This window comes from Micrasema longulum, unplaced genomic scaffold (genome assembly GCF_059751315.1).
Source record: "Micrasema longulum isolate JH-2025_06_02 unplaced genomic scaffold, ASM5975131v1 h1tg000511l, whole genome shotgun sequence".
NCBI lineage: Eukaryota > Metazoa > Arthropoda > Insecta > Trichoptera > Brachycentridae > Micrasema > Micrasema longulum.
The window spans coordinates 780698-798498 of NW_028277708.1; the positions used below are offsets into that span (position 1 = coordinate 780698).

The 17801-nt window shown below is 30.5% G+C and overlaps 1 protein-coding gene across 5 annotated transcripts in view; it reads left to right on the forward strand.

Moving 5' to 3' along the window:
- LOC148280910 (uncharacterized) overlaps window positions 1-17801 on the forward strand; it is a 150053-nt gene that overhangs the window by 111417 nt on the left and 20835 nt on the right. For all 5 annotated transcript variants that reach the window (XM_088227568.1, XM_088227567.1, XM_088227570.1 and 2 more), the window contains exon 5: window positions 11717-11856. In XM_088227568.1, coding sequence (XP_088083694.1) covers window positions 11717-11856 — 140 coding nt within the window. The remainder of the gene's footprint in view (window positions 1-11716; window positions 11857-17801) is intronic.

Sequence of the window (17801 nt, forward strand, 5' to 3'; positions counted from 1 at the left end):
TATTTTACACTCTTTAAATCATATGTATCGCCTATTTTTGCGAAATAACTTGCCCTCCCACGTCAATGAATTATTTTATATTACCCCTCATCTATCTCTTTACTCTTCTAATAAGGGAACGTTTTCCATTCCTCGAAATTCTACATTTTTCAGCAATTCTTATCCTGTGCAAAGTATCTTTTTACGTTATCTTTAAGAAATGCCTGAAACATTATTGTACATTTTAGAACGCTAAATTTATCTTTCAAACTCCTTCCCGATCCCACATTCTATGCATTCTCCTTTCTTTATCGTCTTATATTTTGTATAACCATAGAATTTTAATATCTATTAATTTAGAACAAATAATTATTATGGAGATTTACGGTGACCATGCTCTGTTAAAACATCACCGAACATTATCATCATCATCTCTGGTCTGTACCGTGATCAGTTTAGTGTTATTTATTATAAATTCCTTAAACCCAACAAAACCATCACGGAAAATTGCCATTGTTACAACTGATGCATTTTAGCCAAGCATTTAAGGTAAAACGACCGCAATACAAGGAAAAACATGAAAAAGTCATTTTGCAGAATGACAACGCTCGATCACATGTTACAAAGCCAGTCAAAACATACTTGGAAATGCTCAAATGATATGTCCTACTCGTACCTCACCGCAGTATTTACCGGACATTGCTCTTTCCCATTACCATTTGTTCTGAATGATGACTCATAGCCTGGCTCAGCAGCACTTCCATTATTACGAAGATGTCAAAAAATGGAGCAATTAGTGGATAATCTCAAAAGATGAGTCATTTTTTTGAGATGATATTTGTATACTGCCAGAAAGATGGAAAAGAGTAGTCGCTAGCGATGGACAATAATTTCAATGACATGCTCATTACTTTTTCACAATTTTACTTTTTTTTTAAATAAAGCATTAATTTTCACGAAAAAATATATAGAACTTATTTAAGTCTCTAATATATAATATATATAGGTATTCGTACACTCTATCCATACTTATATTGGGATATATGCAAATTTTCTTATAACAGATCCATGATATCTCATAAAGGGGAAGACCCCTCTTATAGTTGATTTATGGGACTTTCTCTGGACTCTCTCTAAGTTATCTATATTTTCATTGTAAATAGGTGACTAGATTTGAGATGCATATTCTGACTGAAATTATAATGTTTAAATGTTTAGTATTTCTAATGACAAACCCAAAAATTTGCGTTGTTTTGTTTGATATCATTTCACATTGCTGTCAACAGGAAAGTTTTCTATCAAATATGACACCAAGATCTTTGATTGATTCAACCAGTGTTAAAGTACTTTTATTCATAAAATAGGTCAATACTATTGGACAACGTATGCGATTGAAAGATATGTGCCAACACTTTTTTACATTCAGATATAATCGATTTAACAAAAACTTTCCTAATTTATCGATATTTGACTGTTATGTTAAATACGTCATTATATTTTTTTTTTTACTTTCAAAAACACTTTCGGATCATCGGCAAAAAAAAGCATTGATTTTTTTAAATATCAGCGCAATATTATTTATAAATATATTTATAAAAAAGAGGACCAAGTTGAGAACCCTGAGGAACTCCCGAGAAAGCCGAAAATTCACTTTACAAATATCCATTTAATTTAACAGCAAATTTGTGTCCAGTCAAATAAATTAATAACCAATCAAGGAAAGTACCTCGAATGCCTAGTTTTTTGCAATTTTTCTAAAAGAATTTTAAGGTTTTCAGGATCAAATGCTTTTCGAAAGTCCTTGTATATAGAATCTACATGTAAATGACTAGAAAATGCCTCGCAAATGTATTATTATATTATACATAAACAGTGCGTATAATAACTTGACTTTCATTGATTTTATTTTTTTATATTTTTAATGTAAATACATTGAGAACATTACTGAGTATCCAATTCATTTTCAATGCATTACAAAATAAACATAACAGATGAGTTTAATAAGGAAGGGAAATAAATGTAATGTAAACGTAAATATTACGATTTGGAAATTGCCTTCCAATGTCATGAAATATATCGACATCCGAGGCGATATGATCGAATAACACGATTGCTCTACCTACCGGTATAACCATTGGCAGGTTGATTCTGCGTCGTTGTAGGTAGAACAACCTGCGTTGCTTTTGTCGAAAATAATTATCAGGGACAAAAAGACCGAATCCGTTTAGAATATAGGAATTATGTATGCAATCAGTTGAAAAAAGTGAACACCCAAATGAATATCCCTTTTTCTTAACAATGATCAGTAGCCCATCATTCTTAGTATAAAGTCACTCGGGAAAAGGCATGGGTAATATCTATACTCTTGAGATTCAAATAACGCAAAATTTTCTTCTGCACACTATCATTAAGGAATATGTGGTTTTATTTGACGACCAAATAGTGAAATTTAATTCCAAGCGATTTCTGACCAAGGAATTATAAAATTTTTTCAAAACCCGAGTATTTGAAAAAAATTCTAAGAACAAATCCAAGCATTTTTAAGGAGATTCTGCCTAATGATATTATACGAAGATTAAATGATAATTTAAAGTCAAACAGCACCCCGAGATCCCTGATATCCCTCTCATAGCAGGTTTTGAAAATGTTTACCTATATTGGATTATTTATTAATCTGGATAAACTTCCGAGGAGTACATTTTTCCACCTACTCCTACCAGGAAACGGCCTTGTGGTTTCTTTTTTTCGTGTTAACATGTATTATTGTTGACTTATTTTTTACTTAAAAAAACCTTAATTCCGTAATGAGATTCTGTTCCTCGGTCATCATAAGAATAATTATGGTTTCCAGGATAAGATAAAATTTGTTAACAAAAATCGGAATATGAATTATTTTTATTGTAAATTAAATAAATTTACTAACATACCAAAACAAATCATTTCCCAATAGAAGTAGGCAGAAAGGAAACTACATACTACGCCACATAACATACCTCGCTTCTTCTACATCAATAAATATTCTCATGCACGCACCCCGATTATTAAAACTTTTGACATATTTATCTTTGAGTATTTGATGGACTTGATCGGGCCATGTCTTTCGCGGTGTTCCTCGTTTTCTGCATCCATCAATATTTGAATCGCAAACCCTTTTAGCTGTTTTTTTGCTGTCTATTCGCTCTACACGTCCAAACCAATGCAGCACCCCTTTCTTGATTCTTTCGAAAATGCTGGTCTAAGCCAAACAAAATTCACGGTACTTGACATTTGTGCACCTATCATACATCGTTTCACCCCATATTTACCTGAGTGATCGCATTTTGACAGCATTCAACCTACTCTCATCGTTATTTTTAATTACATTAGGGTTGGCATTAGAACTCCATTGTGAACTGTTAGTTTTGCTTTCTGCGACAAACATCTGTTTGTTAAAAAAATAACTTGACTAAGAAACTAAAAAAAAATATAATTACTCAGTAAATTTCTCATATCTATTATCAAAGTATATCTCATAATATTTCTCCAATATTTTTTTCTTTTATTATTACTTTTCTAGTTTTATGTTACTGCATAATATGATCGTTTTCGTTATAATATATAATACATTTTAAATGGACTTTGTCTGCAAAGCTATTAAAATAAATAAAATATTTTACCGTGACGTAAGGTCCTTAAATATTTGCAGTTGATTTTTTCGTTGAAAAAATATTTTACACTTTTATTATGAAGGGTAAAAATAAAGGGATAATGAAAGAGTTTTTAGAAAAAATTGAAAACTTTTCGCTGATAAATTCCGACACCAAAGACAATGGAAAAACCAATTACTATTTTCCATTGAAATTGCCTCCCAGACAGAGACTTTTGATACCTGTCAGAAAAGCAATGACTTAATAAAAGCGGTTCTCCGAGTTAATGCATTAATCCTCTTTGCCGGCTCCAGCGCCGGCTAGTCGCAGTGGAATTCAGGAAAAGGTCTGTGAGTTTTATTTTTCATAATCTGTGATCTGGGGCTATTTCCAGGAATTTCATAATTTTATAACGCTTTAACTGCCCGCTATCAAAGGAAAAATATCACACGCTTTCATCTAACTTATGAAGAAACATAAAATAAAATATTTTATTTAAATTTTAGTTCAAAACACGAAATTAAATTTTATTATTAAATCATAAACGCCTTATTTACGCTGTTAAGTATGATTTATTACTTTTTTATTTACGTATTAAGCACGTTTCATATCCATATAATAGGTTGGAATTTTTAGCATTTAATCCTTTAAAATCAACACTCAATAAAGAATTTTCAAATAATAAACAAATGAGTATATATTTCCATCATTGTCAAAAAATAAAACAAATTTCAAACATGTTATAATAGAAACATAAAAATAGTTAATTATAAATAAATACGAAAAGTAGTTGATAAAAATATTCCTCTTATTTGTTATCAAACAAAATGTTTTAATAACAGATGCTTACAAAAAAAGTTAGTAATTCAGATTGTCTTTAAAATATTTTTTTATTGCTTTTTATTACAGGGCGTTGCACAATGAATACGTTTATCCTCCATGTTTACAAACATATTATTGGGTACTTAAAATTTTAATCAGTAATATGATCTTATGCATATGTTCTTATTAATAATAAGCAATTAATATCCTTTGACATTTTATCGTATATTTAATGCACAAACTTTAAGTATGAGGACATATTAATGCACGAATAGTGTTTGAATATGAAACCCCGTCTCATGTTAATACTGCGATTTTACTACTAAAACTTTGCTTTGACATTAGCCATGCTGAAATATAATATCATCAAAAGCTGTATTACATTAGTAAACATCGCACTACGTTATCCTAACAAACACGATTTTTTATAACGCGTTTTACAAAAAAATTGTTAATTTAGTAGGAACATATTCATATTTATCCACTTTCCCGTCTGAGACACTGTTTCAATTTACGAAGGAACTTGACATTAAACTCTTTTTTTTTTTAAATCATTGACACATTTTTGGTCGTGCGGTTACAAGAGGAGACCCCAGTGGAATGTTCGTACCAAGTTTTCCTGTAATTTGAATTACCTATTTTATACCTAAAACACGACGACTTTTGCCAAGAGAAATTTCTCTTTTGTGGCCCCAAGAGTGTTCAATGTCTTGGACGAACATATCATGTTCTCCAAAACGGAAACCGTTTTCAGAAGTGTACAATTTCGGAAGAGACCATTGCAAGAGACTGCTGCGAGTTATTGCAGTGTCCAAGACATAAAATATTTTAGCAGTTTTATTAACCCACACCATAAATGGAGAAGTCATTTTAATTATATAGTAGGTAGAGTTAGGAAACTAATATATATCTTTGCAAAACTCCGTAATATACTCGTATAGTCCATTGTAGATACTAAAAGTATATACTGTGGTTTGTGCAACTCTGTTTTGGGCTACGGTTGTATTTGTTGGGGAGGAGCTGCCAAGAATATTCTTGATCAAATTAATATTAAGGATAATATTGCGAAAACTGTACAATCATCCTGAGGCTTTTTCAAATTCTTAAACGTCCTTGAATTGAGACAAATCTACATTTAAAAAGTCATACTCGACATTCACAAAAATAGGAGCACTTGAATGAGTGTGAGTCATGCGCACTCAACCAGGAGTAAGTAAGAAACGATATGGTGATCCCAATGGCACGTTCATCAGTATTCCTAAAATCATTTCTATAAAACTGACCTAAACTATATAACCTGATTCTGTGTGTAGGGATCTAAAAAACCAACAGTATTGAAAAAGAGAATTACGATTTGGTTGATAGGCATTCGAAGTAAGGAAACAGAAAATTTATTGACTATAGTAATCTAAATATTTTGCAATTATATTGAATCATTTATAAATCCATTGTATTTTGTTGTATATACATATATACATTTTTTTTTTTTTTTAATATTAACGTAAACTGTTCATATATATATGTTTTCTCTTTAGGGCTATAACTGTTTTTTTTATTATAATATTTTTTTTTTTATGGGAAACGTATTTGATAACCATATTTACCGCAAAAAAACAGTTTCTTATGACAGGCATTTGCCCATGTAGGAACCGATTGCAACATTAGGCATACTAATATTTCGGGCTTGCCGGCCCTTCATATACAATACTGAGCCTACTCCTAGAACAAGTAAAATTTGTCAGAGTGTTCTTTGTGCCATTTTGTAAAATATAAAATGCATGGATAAATAAATAAATACTGTAAAGCGTGTGGTCCAGATGTTCATTGAAATATACGTTTTTGTAATAATTTTAATTGAGATTTGCTGATGACACCATATTTATTGCATCATCAGAAATTGAAATGAAAAAACTAATTTCCCGAATAGATACTAAACTGGAACTGTCAATGAATATGAGTATAAATAAGCTTATGGTCATTGATCAAGCTAATAAAGTAGCATCTTTATCTTTGTTGCATAATTTAGAGAGTCAACAAGTTAATTTATCTAGATTGTTTCATCAACGATGGTGGTGGGTGTGAAAGTGAAATACAGCGACGTGCTGATATTGCTAAAAGTGCAATAAGTCGGCTGGTGATGATTTGGAAGAATCGCAGTATAACCATCAACACCAAAAAGAGACTGGTGAAGGTGTTGATTTTCTCAGTGTTCATGTACGGTGTGGAGTGTTGGACACTAAGAGAATCTGAAAAAAAATCGAAGCTTTCGGAATGTGGTTTTTGCAGCAAATGCTGCAGATTCCGTGGACAGCCAGACGTACAAATATATCTACACTCCGAGAACTAGACGTAAGAGAAAGACTAACATCAATGTGTGAAAAAAGAATCCTGTTTCTTTGGTCATATTTCCAGAAGGAATTCTGATAGTTCGGAGAAAACTATTCTCCTGGGAAGTGTCGAAGGGACAAGGTCGCGTAAACGTCAAACATCCTGGGAAGTGTCGAAGGGACAAGGTCGCGTAAACGTCAAACAACAAGATGGAGCGGCTTGGTCACTGAATTATCAGAATCATCACTGACAAATGTCCACAGAACAGCACAAGACCGTTCCAGGTGAAGGGATACTGTCCACATATGAGATATGCCTGGAGTTGGGCGTGACCACCATCCTCAGACGTGAGCACGTGAGGCATGGATTAAAGAAAGAGAGAGATATAACGATTTTTTTGAATTTTTTTTAGTAAAAAGAAATATTTGCGTTCTTACAATTTACGCAAATATTTAATTTTGAGGGCCATTTTCAATGAGTTGTAAATAACTCACTATTAGAAAATGGAAATCAAGTTGGGGTAGAGTGGGATTCAAACCACGGACCTTTGACCCGTGAGTCCGAGACACTAGCCACGGGACCACAACCCGATTCAAGATTCAAGAATTACGATCGAAAATAACATAAAATGTTTTAAGGAAATAAATTAAAAATATTTTCTTAAAAATTAATTGAGAGGTAAATTTATTATGGTAATAATAAAACATATTAATTCTCTCTCAGCAGCGACGAAAAAAAATAAAATAAGAGATTGGATGAATATTTAAAAAATGAACACGTTCGTGGGCAGAAGAGAGTAAAAAGGACCAACACATATCGCAAGTAATTTTAATAACTTTAGGAATTTTCGATTAGTGGTTTTGTATTAACATCGCTTCTTAACGACGACAAAATACGAAGTAAGTAAACGCCCCGCATCAGAAGGTAAGAGCTAATACGGGAAAAGGGTCCAATAGGCCTCTAACTGCAAGAATAATTATAATTATATTGATATTTTGTTATGTTAAATTAATAGCCAAGAATATACAATACTGTCGATGAGCATACGATGCATCTCGATAGAAAAGACATTTTCAAATGAAATATATCTAACTGAATTTTGCAACAGATAAATTTGGTAATTTAAAAAAAAAAAAAAACCTCATTTGTATTTTGTTAGTCCAGAGTAAGCACGGAATCGAATTGTAGCAAGTCGTGACATGAATACAAAACCACGATCCGTTTGTTTGTTGCAAAATAAAATTGTTTTTTATGATATTTTCGGTTTCTGTAAAGGCCAAATATATATATATATATATATATATGTTTGACAACAAAGTTAATGCCTTAAATCGTATTTTCAAGAAGTGATTTTTACTTAAATATTTCATAGTCTTAAGACTAATCATCTTATCTTCATGTTTCCTGAATACGAAACCAAATAAATAAAAAGAAGGCAGAGCTTACATATAAAACAATAATTGCCCCCTATTGGGACTATTGCTGTACCATATTGTATTTGGCCAACGAGGGACACATAAAGAAGTTTGAAATACTCCAAAATAGAGCAATGAAAGTTATCCTGAAAAAAAGCCAATTTTATGAAGTTGAACAAATGAGTAATGATTTTAAATGGGTGAATATCGAAAAACGACTCTTATATAATGTATCTATATAAAAAGTTTTCAATAATCTTATTCCGAAATATTCTACTATTGAAACTATACTATATAGAAATGTACATAAACTATAGAACTAGAAATAGGAATAATATAAGGCTAACCGTTAAGAAAAATACAAAAAAAAATGTACATTGTGTTTAAACTGGGTGATGAGCTGCCTAAAAATATGAAAAATAAAAGAAAAGGTTTAAAAAAATATGTTTTATTTATTGTAGTAATGGAGATGTATACCGTACTGTTCAAATTTAAAAATTTGGGCGCGTCATATGGTCCGATGCGTCATATCGTTTAAAATATTATTTTTTAATTGATAGATAAATTCTGGGGTACGTCTTATGGTCCAACGCGTCTTATCGTCCGCAAAATACGAAAAATAAGTATATAGACATTTAAATAACTGAAAATATTACTTAATATAATATTAAGTTGTATTCACTAAGTAAAGTAAGAGATGATCAAGATACGCTTCAATTGGATTGCCAATGCAGTTCTCTATGCACCACTGTCTGCGGATAGGGAATCGACGGTGAATAATTCAATATTTATGGCCAGTTGTTTTATCATTAGAGCATGATGATGATGTAACGGCTTTAAAAATATTCACAATTTTATATTGAATACTTGAGATGTGAATATTTAACAGTCTTTTTGTTCTTACATATTCCACATTTAATGAATTTCTAGGTAGGTTGCTGTTTTTGAGAATGCATGCAGCTTTAAAGTTTCACGGTACCTGAGATTTTTTACGCTAGAATGCGTTTTAATATTTTCTGGAAGTCAGAACTCGTATATGGCCATTTTAGAAATTCATTTATTATGAAAATTATAGTATTTAATAAAATACGAGGCCTAAGATTTATTTATTTATTTTATTTATTTATTGAAACGCATCGTAAGCTTTTATATACATGTATATATAAATGAAGACAAATTTATTTTACACAGAAGTAGCAAAAAATAAAAATGATTTTTAGAAGAAAAATAAAAATATGAAAAAAATCATCTTTACATATTAGTATGAGCATACTAAACATATAAAACATACATATATTAAAGTGGAAAGAACAGAAGTGTATTTTTAAATATAGAGACACACATATATTTTACACAAAAGAAGAAAAAAAAATTAAGAAGAGTAAGAAAAATAAAAAAAATATTAATATCATCATAATTTTATAACATAAGAGAGTGGCTATTCGATCACGAGTTTACTTGTGAATGAAAACATTTTATGCCTATTATGAGTATGTTTTTTATAAAATTTTGTCTCCTTTATTTTTCTTATGATTCATTCAGAATTTAGTTACCTCATCAAAAAAATTAATAGTTTAATGGATCTCCACCGACAAGCAAAATGGTGCAACTTATAAAATATATATAATTGTCTACATTTTGTGTACTTTTGTTGTATTTTATGTTTTAAATTTTTTTTAAAAACAAAAAATATTGATTTTAGTTAATTTTTTAGATCAATTTAATAAAAATATTTTATAGTTGTGAGCATCCTGCCAGTGTGTTTGCTCATCATGTATGTAGGTAGAGATTTTTTTTTAATACATTTTTTTGTATTCTTACGATTTACTCAAATATTACAATATTGGGGCCATTTTCTTTTAATCTTAAATATAACCATGATAGATAGTGAAAAACAAGTTTAGGTAGAGTGGAACCTCGGATCTCCTGATTCAAAGTCCGCGACACTATATACGAGTAAAACCCGTCTCAGAATGTTAAAATGTCATTGGCATTGAAATGCGTGTCAGTAAAAATACCTACCGCAAACTAATATTTTTGTCTTCATATTTTTAATGATACTGTGTATCTCGATAGTTGTAAAGATTTAAACCGGTACATGCCAACAATGATTTAGACATAGTCAAAACATTGATTGTTGGAATGTCACTATTTTTCAAAGCAGAAAATTTATCGTACCTTTTTAGGGTCACTGTGTAGATAGTAAATAGCATGCCAATAGTTCTTAAGGAAATCATTTAGTGTACCTTTTTAGATAGGCTGTTCGTGTGTCAAGGCTTTTATGTATTCATTTATCGCCCCTTTCGGCGTCGTAAGATCTCCCGTATCCCAGATGTGTAATATTTTGAGGACGTCTAAATTTGTATCTGTTTATGCTTTATTAAGTTAGTTCATAACATCTCAAGAAATTATCAATAGACCTTTTATAACATTACATTTCATATCAAAATACATCGCAATCAATCATTTGAAATATTTTAAATCAGTCCATTTCTTTGATTTATTGGTTAACTTTTTAATTTTTTCACCCTTATAGGCAAGTAGATCCTAGCCCAGCTAAAATTAACAAAGAAAAGGGAATCGTTTATTTTTAAGGCTTTTTTTGAAAACATAGTACCGCATTTCACCTTTTCTGAGATTGTTATACAATATAAAGGCTTCAAGATTAACCTTCTCGTGATTTTTTTTGCAGCATGAAAGCTTAAGCACTTTTCAACATAAAATATAAATTCATACTATTTAAAAAACATTTATGAAGCGACCGATGGTTTTAGAAGATATGAGCACTTACACAACTTCTTATCAACATATCACAACAGAGATGAAGAACATTTAAGAGAAGGTGATATATAAGTCTAGGTATCTACAGGGCTTATGACCTGTCAATGGCTGGTTTAAGTGGCCACTTTACACACTGTGTAACATTCACCATTCTGCCCATATTCGATCATCTATATTCCTTGTAGATGCCTAGACTTCTATATTATTTTCTCTTAAATGTTCTTCATCTCTGTTGTGATATGTTTATAAAAACAACTCCCCAGGAAGTTGAATCCAGTCCTTGTCTACAAAAATTTGGACAAACTAAAAATATTGTTGAATTTCTTATCACATTTATAATTTTTTAAATTTATAAATGTGGTAATTCTAAGAGAGGCGTGTCATAAAGACGCAGTTTTGTATTATTTTTTTATGATTTACTTAAAAATTTTGATTTTTCAGCTGTTTCAAATAATCGTAAATAACCGGCTTCGATACTCGAACATCTGATCTGTGATTCCATAACACTACCGTTGGACCACTATGCGATTACTTAAACTAGTCAACATCAGGAGTTAGATCGTGAATTTATAGATTTTCATATTCCTTAACCCCTTTGTCTCTAAATTTACAATATTTTGAATACGTCAAAATGTTTGCAGACGAGTACTGGATTTGTAAAGATCACTTCAATATTTCCTTCTCAAAAATATTATATTCATTATTGGTCTTTTTTGAAATATATGTATGCCCTAGATGTGTAGTTAAGGGAGTGTTGTATTCCAGTGCTGCCCAGCGAGGCGCCTCAGATTACGGGGGATGTGTTCCCCCGAGACTACAGGGAGGGAGATGTTCTAGCCCTTAACTGCTCGGCCGGGAACTCCAACCCCCCGGCCAAACTGCGCTGGATGGTCAACGAGAAACAGGTGGGTTAACATTAATATATCGTCAGGTCATGCAAAAATTACGCATTTGCAGGGTTAACATTACAAATAACGAACACAGATTTTTCTCATACGTTAAGACAAAACACTTTTTAAGAAAAACAAATAGTTTAACAGAAAAATGTGGTTTTTTATTTTTCACCGTTTCTCTATCTATCCAGTGAATAATTGGGGAAAATTTCACCGTTTCTCTATCCGCATCCAGTGGATCATGGTGTAAAATTTCACCGTTTCTCAATCCACATCCAATGAATCATGTGGGAGAGCTTCACTGTTTCTCTATCCGCATCCATTAGATCACAGGAGAAAGCATCAGTGCTCCAATCGTAGGGTATCTCGATCATTTTTGTTACATCAAAAGTAAGGTAATCATTTTTATGGATACAATGGAGTACAGCAGTAAAAGCACACCCTCCACATACCCGAAAACCATTTTAAATAGCTATCCTATCGGTTTCAGTTATACTAAATATAAAAAAAATGGTAAAAAGTCGAGGGACGTTATTTTATTTTTTTATTCAAATTTCGTAAACCGTGATTTTAACTTTATATTACTCTACTGCGGGTATATTCTGCCATAATTTCGTTTCGTAAATTTATTCGTTCGCCATATATCCATCTCACTCTAATACAATCAAGATTGTTTTTCACTCTCACTCCCTCTCATATAATACGAATGAATTTACGAAACGAATTAGTTACAGAATAAGGCCATTGCTTTCATTGCCCTTTTTGATAATTTGGTAAGGAGGGGTTATATTGTATAATGCCGTATTTCTTCATGAACTCATTGCAAGTCCACTAACCGTAGCAAAAACTATGTATTCACTTGTGCATACAATCTAGTTACAAAAAGCCATTACCATTATGTTACCAAATATAAATTTAACAATTTAGATAATTTTCATCATTGTTTTGAAATTTTAATTAATTCAACTCTACCGACGCTCGTCACACAGTCACCAAAATATATTTTCCATAATCATGTATTAACACCGCTAATTTTAAAGTCACTGACTCATTATTATTCCCTTTCAACACTTAATGGTGCATAAGGCACTGAATCGGTACACTTATCGCAGCGTATCTCGATCATTTTTGTTACATCAAGGTAAAATGATCAGTCCTACGCTTCAGGAACCAGTCCAGTGACTTTGAAATATTAAAGTGTAAAAACAGCTTGTTAAATCCATATTTCATGTCAACCATGTTGGGGATCGAACCTGAGACCTCTAACATGATAGGCAAACGCACTGACCACTACATCGAGCTACTGACTCCTTCAATTTAATATAGTCACTATGAAAGACAATTATAATGTAACACATTTACGTATATGATCGTTTTTTCGCTATGTATTTTTGTATTATTTAATTTAGTATTCACTGTTATTCGGCATATTTTTTATTACTGTTATTTTTTACTGTAAGATAAAATGAGTTTCTTGAAACCATATCTCAATTATCATTTCAATTATATATTTATGTATTTTTTTCTATTAATTTCAATGATTCTATTATTTTGTAAATTTGATTATGTATGTATCTCAATTTGCATAATTTGTATTTAATATTTATATCTGATGATTTTTTTTAGATTGTCTTCTTTAAAGTTTTATTATTTATTATTTAAACTGTTATAAGTCATTGTAACAAGTCATTATAGTTTAATTAAAATAATTTCACTTTGTATTTTTTGTAATTAATTTTAATGGCTTGACACGGGTACAACCTAAAAAGCTCTAATAAGTTCATTAATATTTAAACGACTGAAATTTTGAATGAATAAATAAATAAAAAATATCATCACTACTCTCTTATTATAAAATATTTTAGTGCAAAACTACCTTAAAAATCAATATATTATGTCAACCCTGCCAGGAATCCAACCCAGAACCTCGAGAAAGGTAGACAACTACAGTACGAAATAGACTTGTTTCCACTTTATTTATTTTTTCGGTATTATTTATTGAGAGTAACTAATGTATTGTAAGCTCTTGCTGAGATTTTTAGTTCTATTTCACACACATTACTTTACATTAATATTTTTCATTCGTCGGGATGCAGAAAAAATGGCCGATAAAAACATAATTTCAATGTTTGTACTTTTACTGTACTTTTATCTTTGCTGCCAGAAATATAATTTGTTTGTTGTTTACATATATACTCAACCTTTACAGCAAGATTTAAAATTCCAAAGTTCTACTGGAAAGCACCTTTTAACTGCTTAAACAACATTCTCAAAAAAGGCTAAATGAAAATAAAGAGGAAAATACCTACATTATGCTTTTTGTGCGGTTTGTCATCACATTAATATGTCCACAATATTTTGAGTTTGTCCAAATTTTTGTAGACAAGGACTGGATTCAACTCCCTGGGGAGCTGTTTATATTAATATATTACAGCCATTGACAGGTCATAAACCCTGTAGATGCCTGGACTTCTATATTACCTTCTCTTAAATGTTCTTCATCTCTATTGTAATATATTAATATAAACAGCTCCCCGGGGAGTTGAATCCAGTCCTTGTCTACAAAAATTTGGACAAACTCAAAATATTGTTTATAAATTACCTGGTCCATGAAGAAGTATAGAAATTGAAAAAATAATATTTTTAGGCGTTGCCTAGTATGTAGGGGAAATAATTCAATTAGATGAATCTCACCCGCATAAATAAAGGTTTCAGCTCTTTAACTTCACAAACTTCAACAGATGAAAGAATTGAAGGAATATAGATGTTCAAATATAGGCAGAATGGTGAATGTTACACAGTGTGTAAAGTGGCCACTTAAACCAGCTATTGACAGGTCATAAGCCCTGTAGATGCCTGGACTTCTATATTACCTTCTCTTAAATGTTCTTCATCTCTGTTGTAATATATTAACATTAATATGTATTTATTTCGTTCGAAGTTAAGAAAATACTTTTTGAAACTTACATTTAATTAGGTCAGCAAAGTTTAAAGTTCACAAACAATCCTGTACGCTAATTTTAGTAAGATAATTTAAGTAAAAATTTAACGGGTTTCGCTTTTTTTTAATCTATTCCATTAATTATTATTAACTGGGAATTAACAGGAACTCAGTAAATTGAGTAGCTAATGACGTTATAATTAAATTGAAATTATGGTTTGACAAAAATATATTATCTTTAAATACGGAAAAAACAACAATCTTCCCATTTTTTATTGACAAAACAAATTTAGATTCAGTAGTAAAAATAATTATTAACCAAAGCAATTGTAACAAAACTAACTGCGATCTCATATGTTCAGTATCGAAAAAATGACAAGCGCCGTGGCGCAGTTGGTTAGACGGCCAACTGTGAAACTGGCGTCGCGGATTGGATTCCCGCCAGTTGCAAGAAAAAAATCCAAAAAAAAGATTTTTTTCTCATTTGGTCTGGGTGTTGTAGTGTATTTTTCGTCACCTCCTTCCATATCCTCTCTATCCCACCTTCTGACAAGTCTTAATATAGAGGCTTAGCGGGTTATTCTTTTTTTTTTTTTTATTAAGTACTAATAAAAGTCACTAGATGTCAATAAAATGCACTTTTTTGAACAACTGGTAAACCACGTAAAAACACGGGACTGGGACATAACGCGTGCTTATATAATCAGGTGTTAACACGGCTCCGGGACACAAAGTGATAACAAAACAAATTTAGATTTGGTAGTATAAATAATTATTCACCAAAGCAATTGCAACAATACTAACTGCGATCTAACATGTTCAGTACTTGATACAACAGATAAAATTAAATATCTTAGTATATACATAGACTAAAACTTAAAAAGGAAAGACCATATTAGTGAACTAGTTAAACGAATTATAAAATGTATATACATATTTATTAGATTAAGGTATATTTTTAAAAACAATCATTTAAAAATAGCTTATTACTTAATTGTACCATCTTTGTTACAATATGGTATTGTAGGATAGGATGGTGCATATGCATAGTACAAAGATTAATTATTAAAGCAATTTTAAAGAAACCCTCAACATTCAATACGGAAAATCTTCATAAAATATTTAAAGTTCATACAGTAGACACTCTTTATAAAATAAATTATATTATACAAATATATGAAAAATAAAAGAATTTGAAATGAAAGAGTCACTTAGATACCAACATTATATTAAAATTCCTAAATTCCATACAAGTCGTGGTCAAAATAGCTTTGTCTTCAAAGGTGTAAAAAATTATAATAATCTTCCCAATATACTAAAAACTATTAAAAATAATATATCAATAAATAAATTTAAAGTTAATCTGAAGAAATTTTTTGAACTCGTGTAAAAACAACATTAAATTTTAATTAGTATAAATGTATTATTGTTTTATGTTTTTTCTTTATATATCCTATGTTTTTATTTTTCTTTTTCATGTACTTGTATTTAAAATTATATAAACTCTTATAAATAAACAACTAAAACAGTGTAAGTCACTCTCCAAGCACAAGCGTTAGTCTCTTTTTTGGAGAGTTAAAGTGATAACATTTATTAGATGTGTAAAAGTAGATATGATTAGAATTTTACAAAAACATGTACTTTTTATGAAATTTATGAACAAAAAATAATTAGAAAATAAGGTAGAAATTCATAACTCGAGGTTTCTTAAAAACAGAATTTTAATACTAAATTGGCTAACTTTTGATTTTGTAAGCCAAAAATTATCGAAATAATTCCTAAGATATTTGTATTTACATAAAAGCTTCTAATAACATTGCTGGATTTTTATAAACTATCCTCATGATTAATCAGAATTAAAAAAAAACAACTGTTACTCATTTTATTTCATTCTAAGACGAAGAAATCCACACAATTATTTCAAAATATAATCGGCACTATATGTATATATTTTTTAATTCAAAACCGAAGCTATGTATTAACAAAGAAAAATATATTTCACGTATGAAATGATTTGCATATTTGATTTACAAAATTTCTACCCAATCCACAATATTACGTTTCCAAGTTTATCTAAAATGGTTTTCTTTAATATTTTTCTCATTTTCAAACCAGTTTATGTATTTTTAAGAAAATCCTACGAAACCACTTAATGCTTTGAAAATTTAATGGAATGTTGATGTTACCTTTGCTCAGCAGACAGTAATAATTGCTTGAGAAATACTGAAGGTGCCGGTGATAATATGATAAAAATATGATTTGGCTCAATGCTCATTTTGATAAAGCTTTATACTTAATATCAAACGTTTTCCGAGTATATTAATCACGGATTTGTCGCACTTAAATATATTTTAATCAGAAGTCGTTTAGAATGAGTATTCTATTACCAGGGGACTTTCGTTTTGTTCCTTTTTTATGTTACAGGAAAGTCTTATTTTAATTAAAATTTAATTAAGGTTCGTTAAGTTAAAACAATTGCAGTATCAAGGTGGATCCTTTAATCCCGCATCCGAAATGCCAGTAAAATGTGGAATATAAATTAGATTCCTAAAATAACTAGAACCTTGTGAATTTAATGAATACGGGCAACAATAATGTAACCAAATTTACTTAAACTGTAGCCACGTATTACGCAATAACTTATTTTCTTTCGGTAAAAGTAACATTTTAATAATTAGGAATTCTAAACATGATAAAATAAAACTTTCAGGCACGTCAATCAAGGAGGGGTTTTTCAATTTCAATAATAAGGTATTTGTTGACATAGCCGCAAACTGCCGTTATAAAATATATCAAAAGTCAATATTTACAAATCGCGTAGAATTTTAAATCAGAATTGATTTTTCCGCTTTGACGATATAAAAGACCGTTTATTTTTCATTGAATATTAAGCAATATAACAAAGTTGCTACCTTTAATTCAGTGGATGTCGGTAAACAATTCTATGTTTGCTTTTCAGTCGCCGCGAACTCGGTGAAACTTTGTACTGAGGTATTCATTATGAATATCTTGGAAA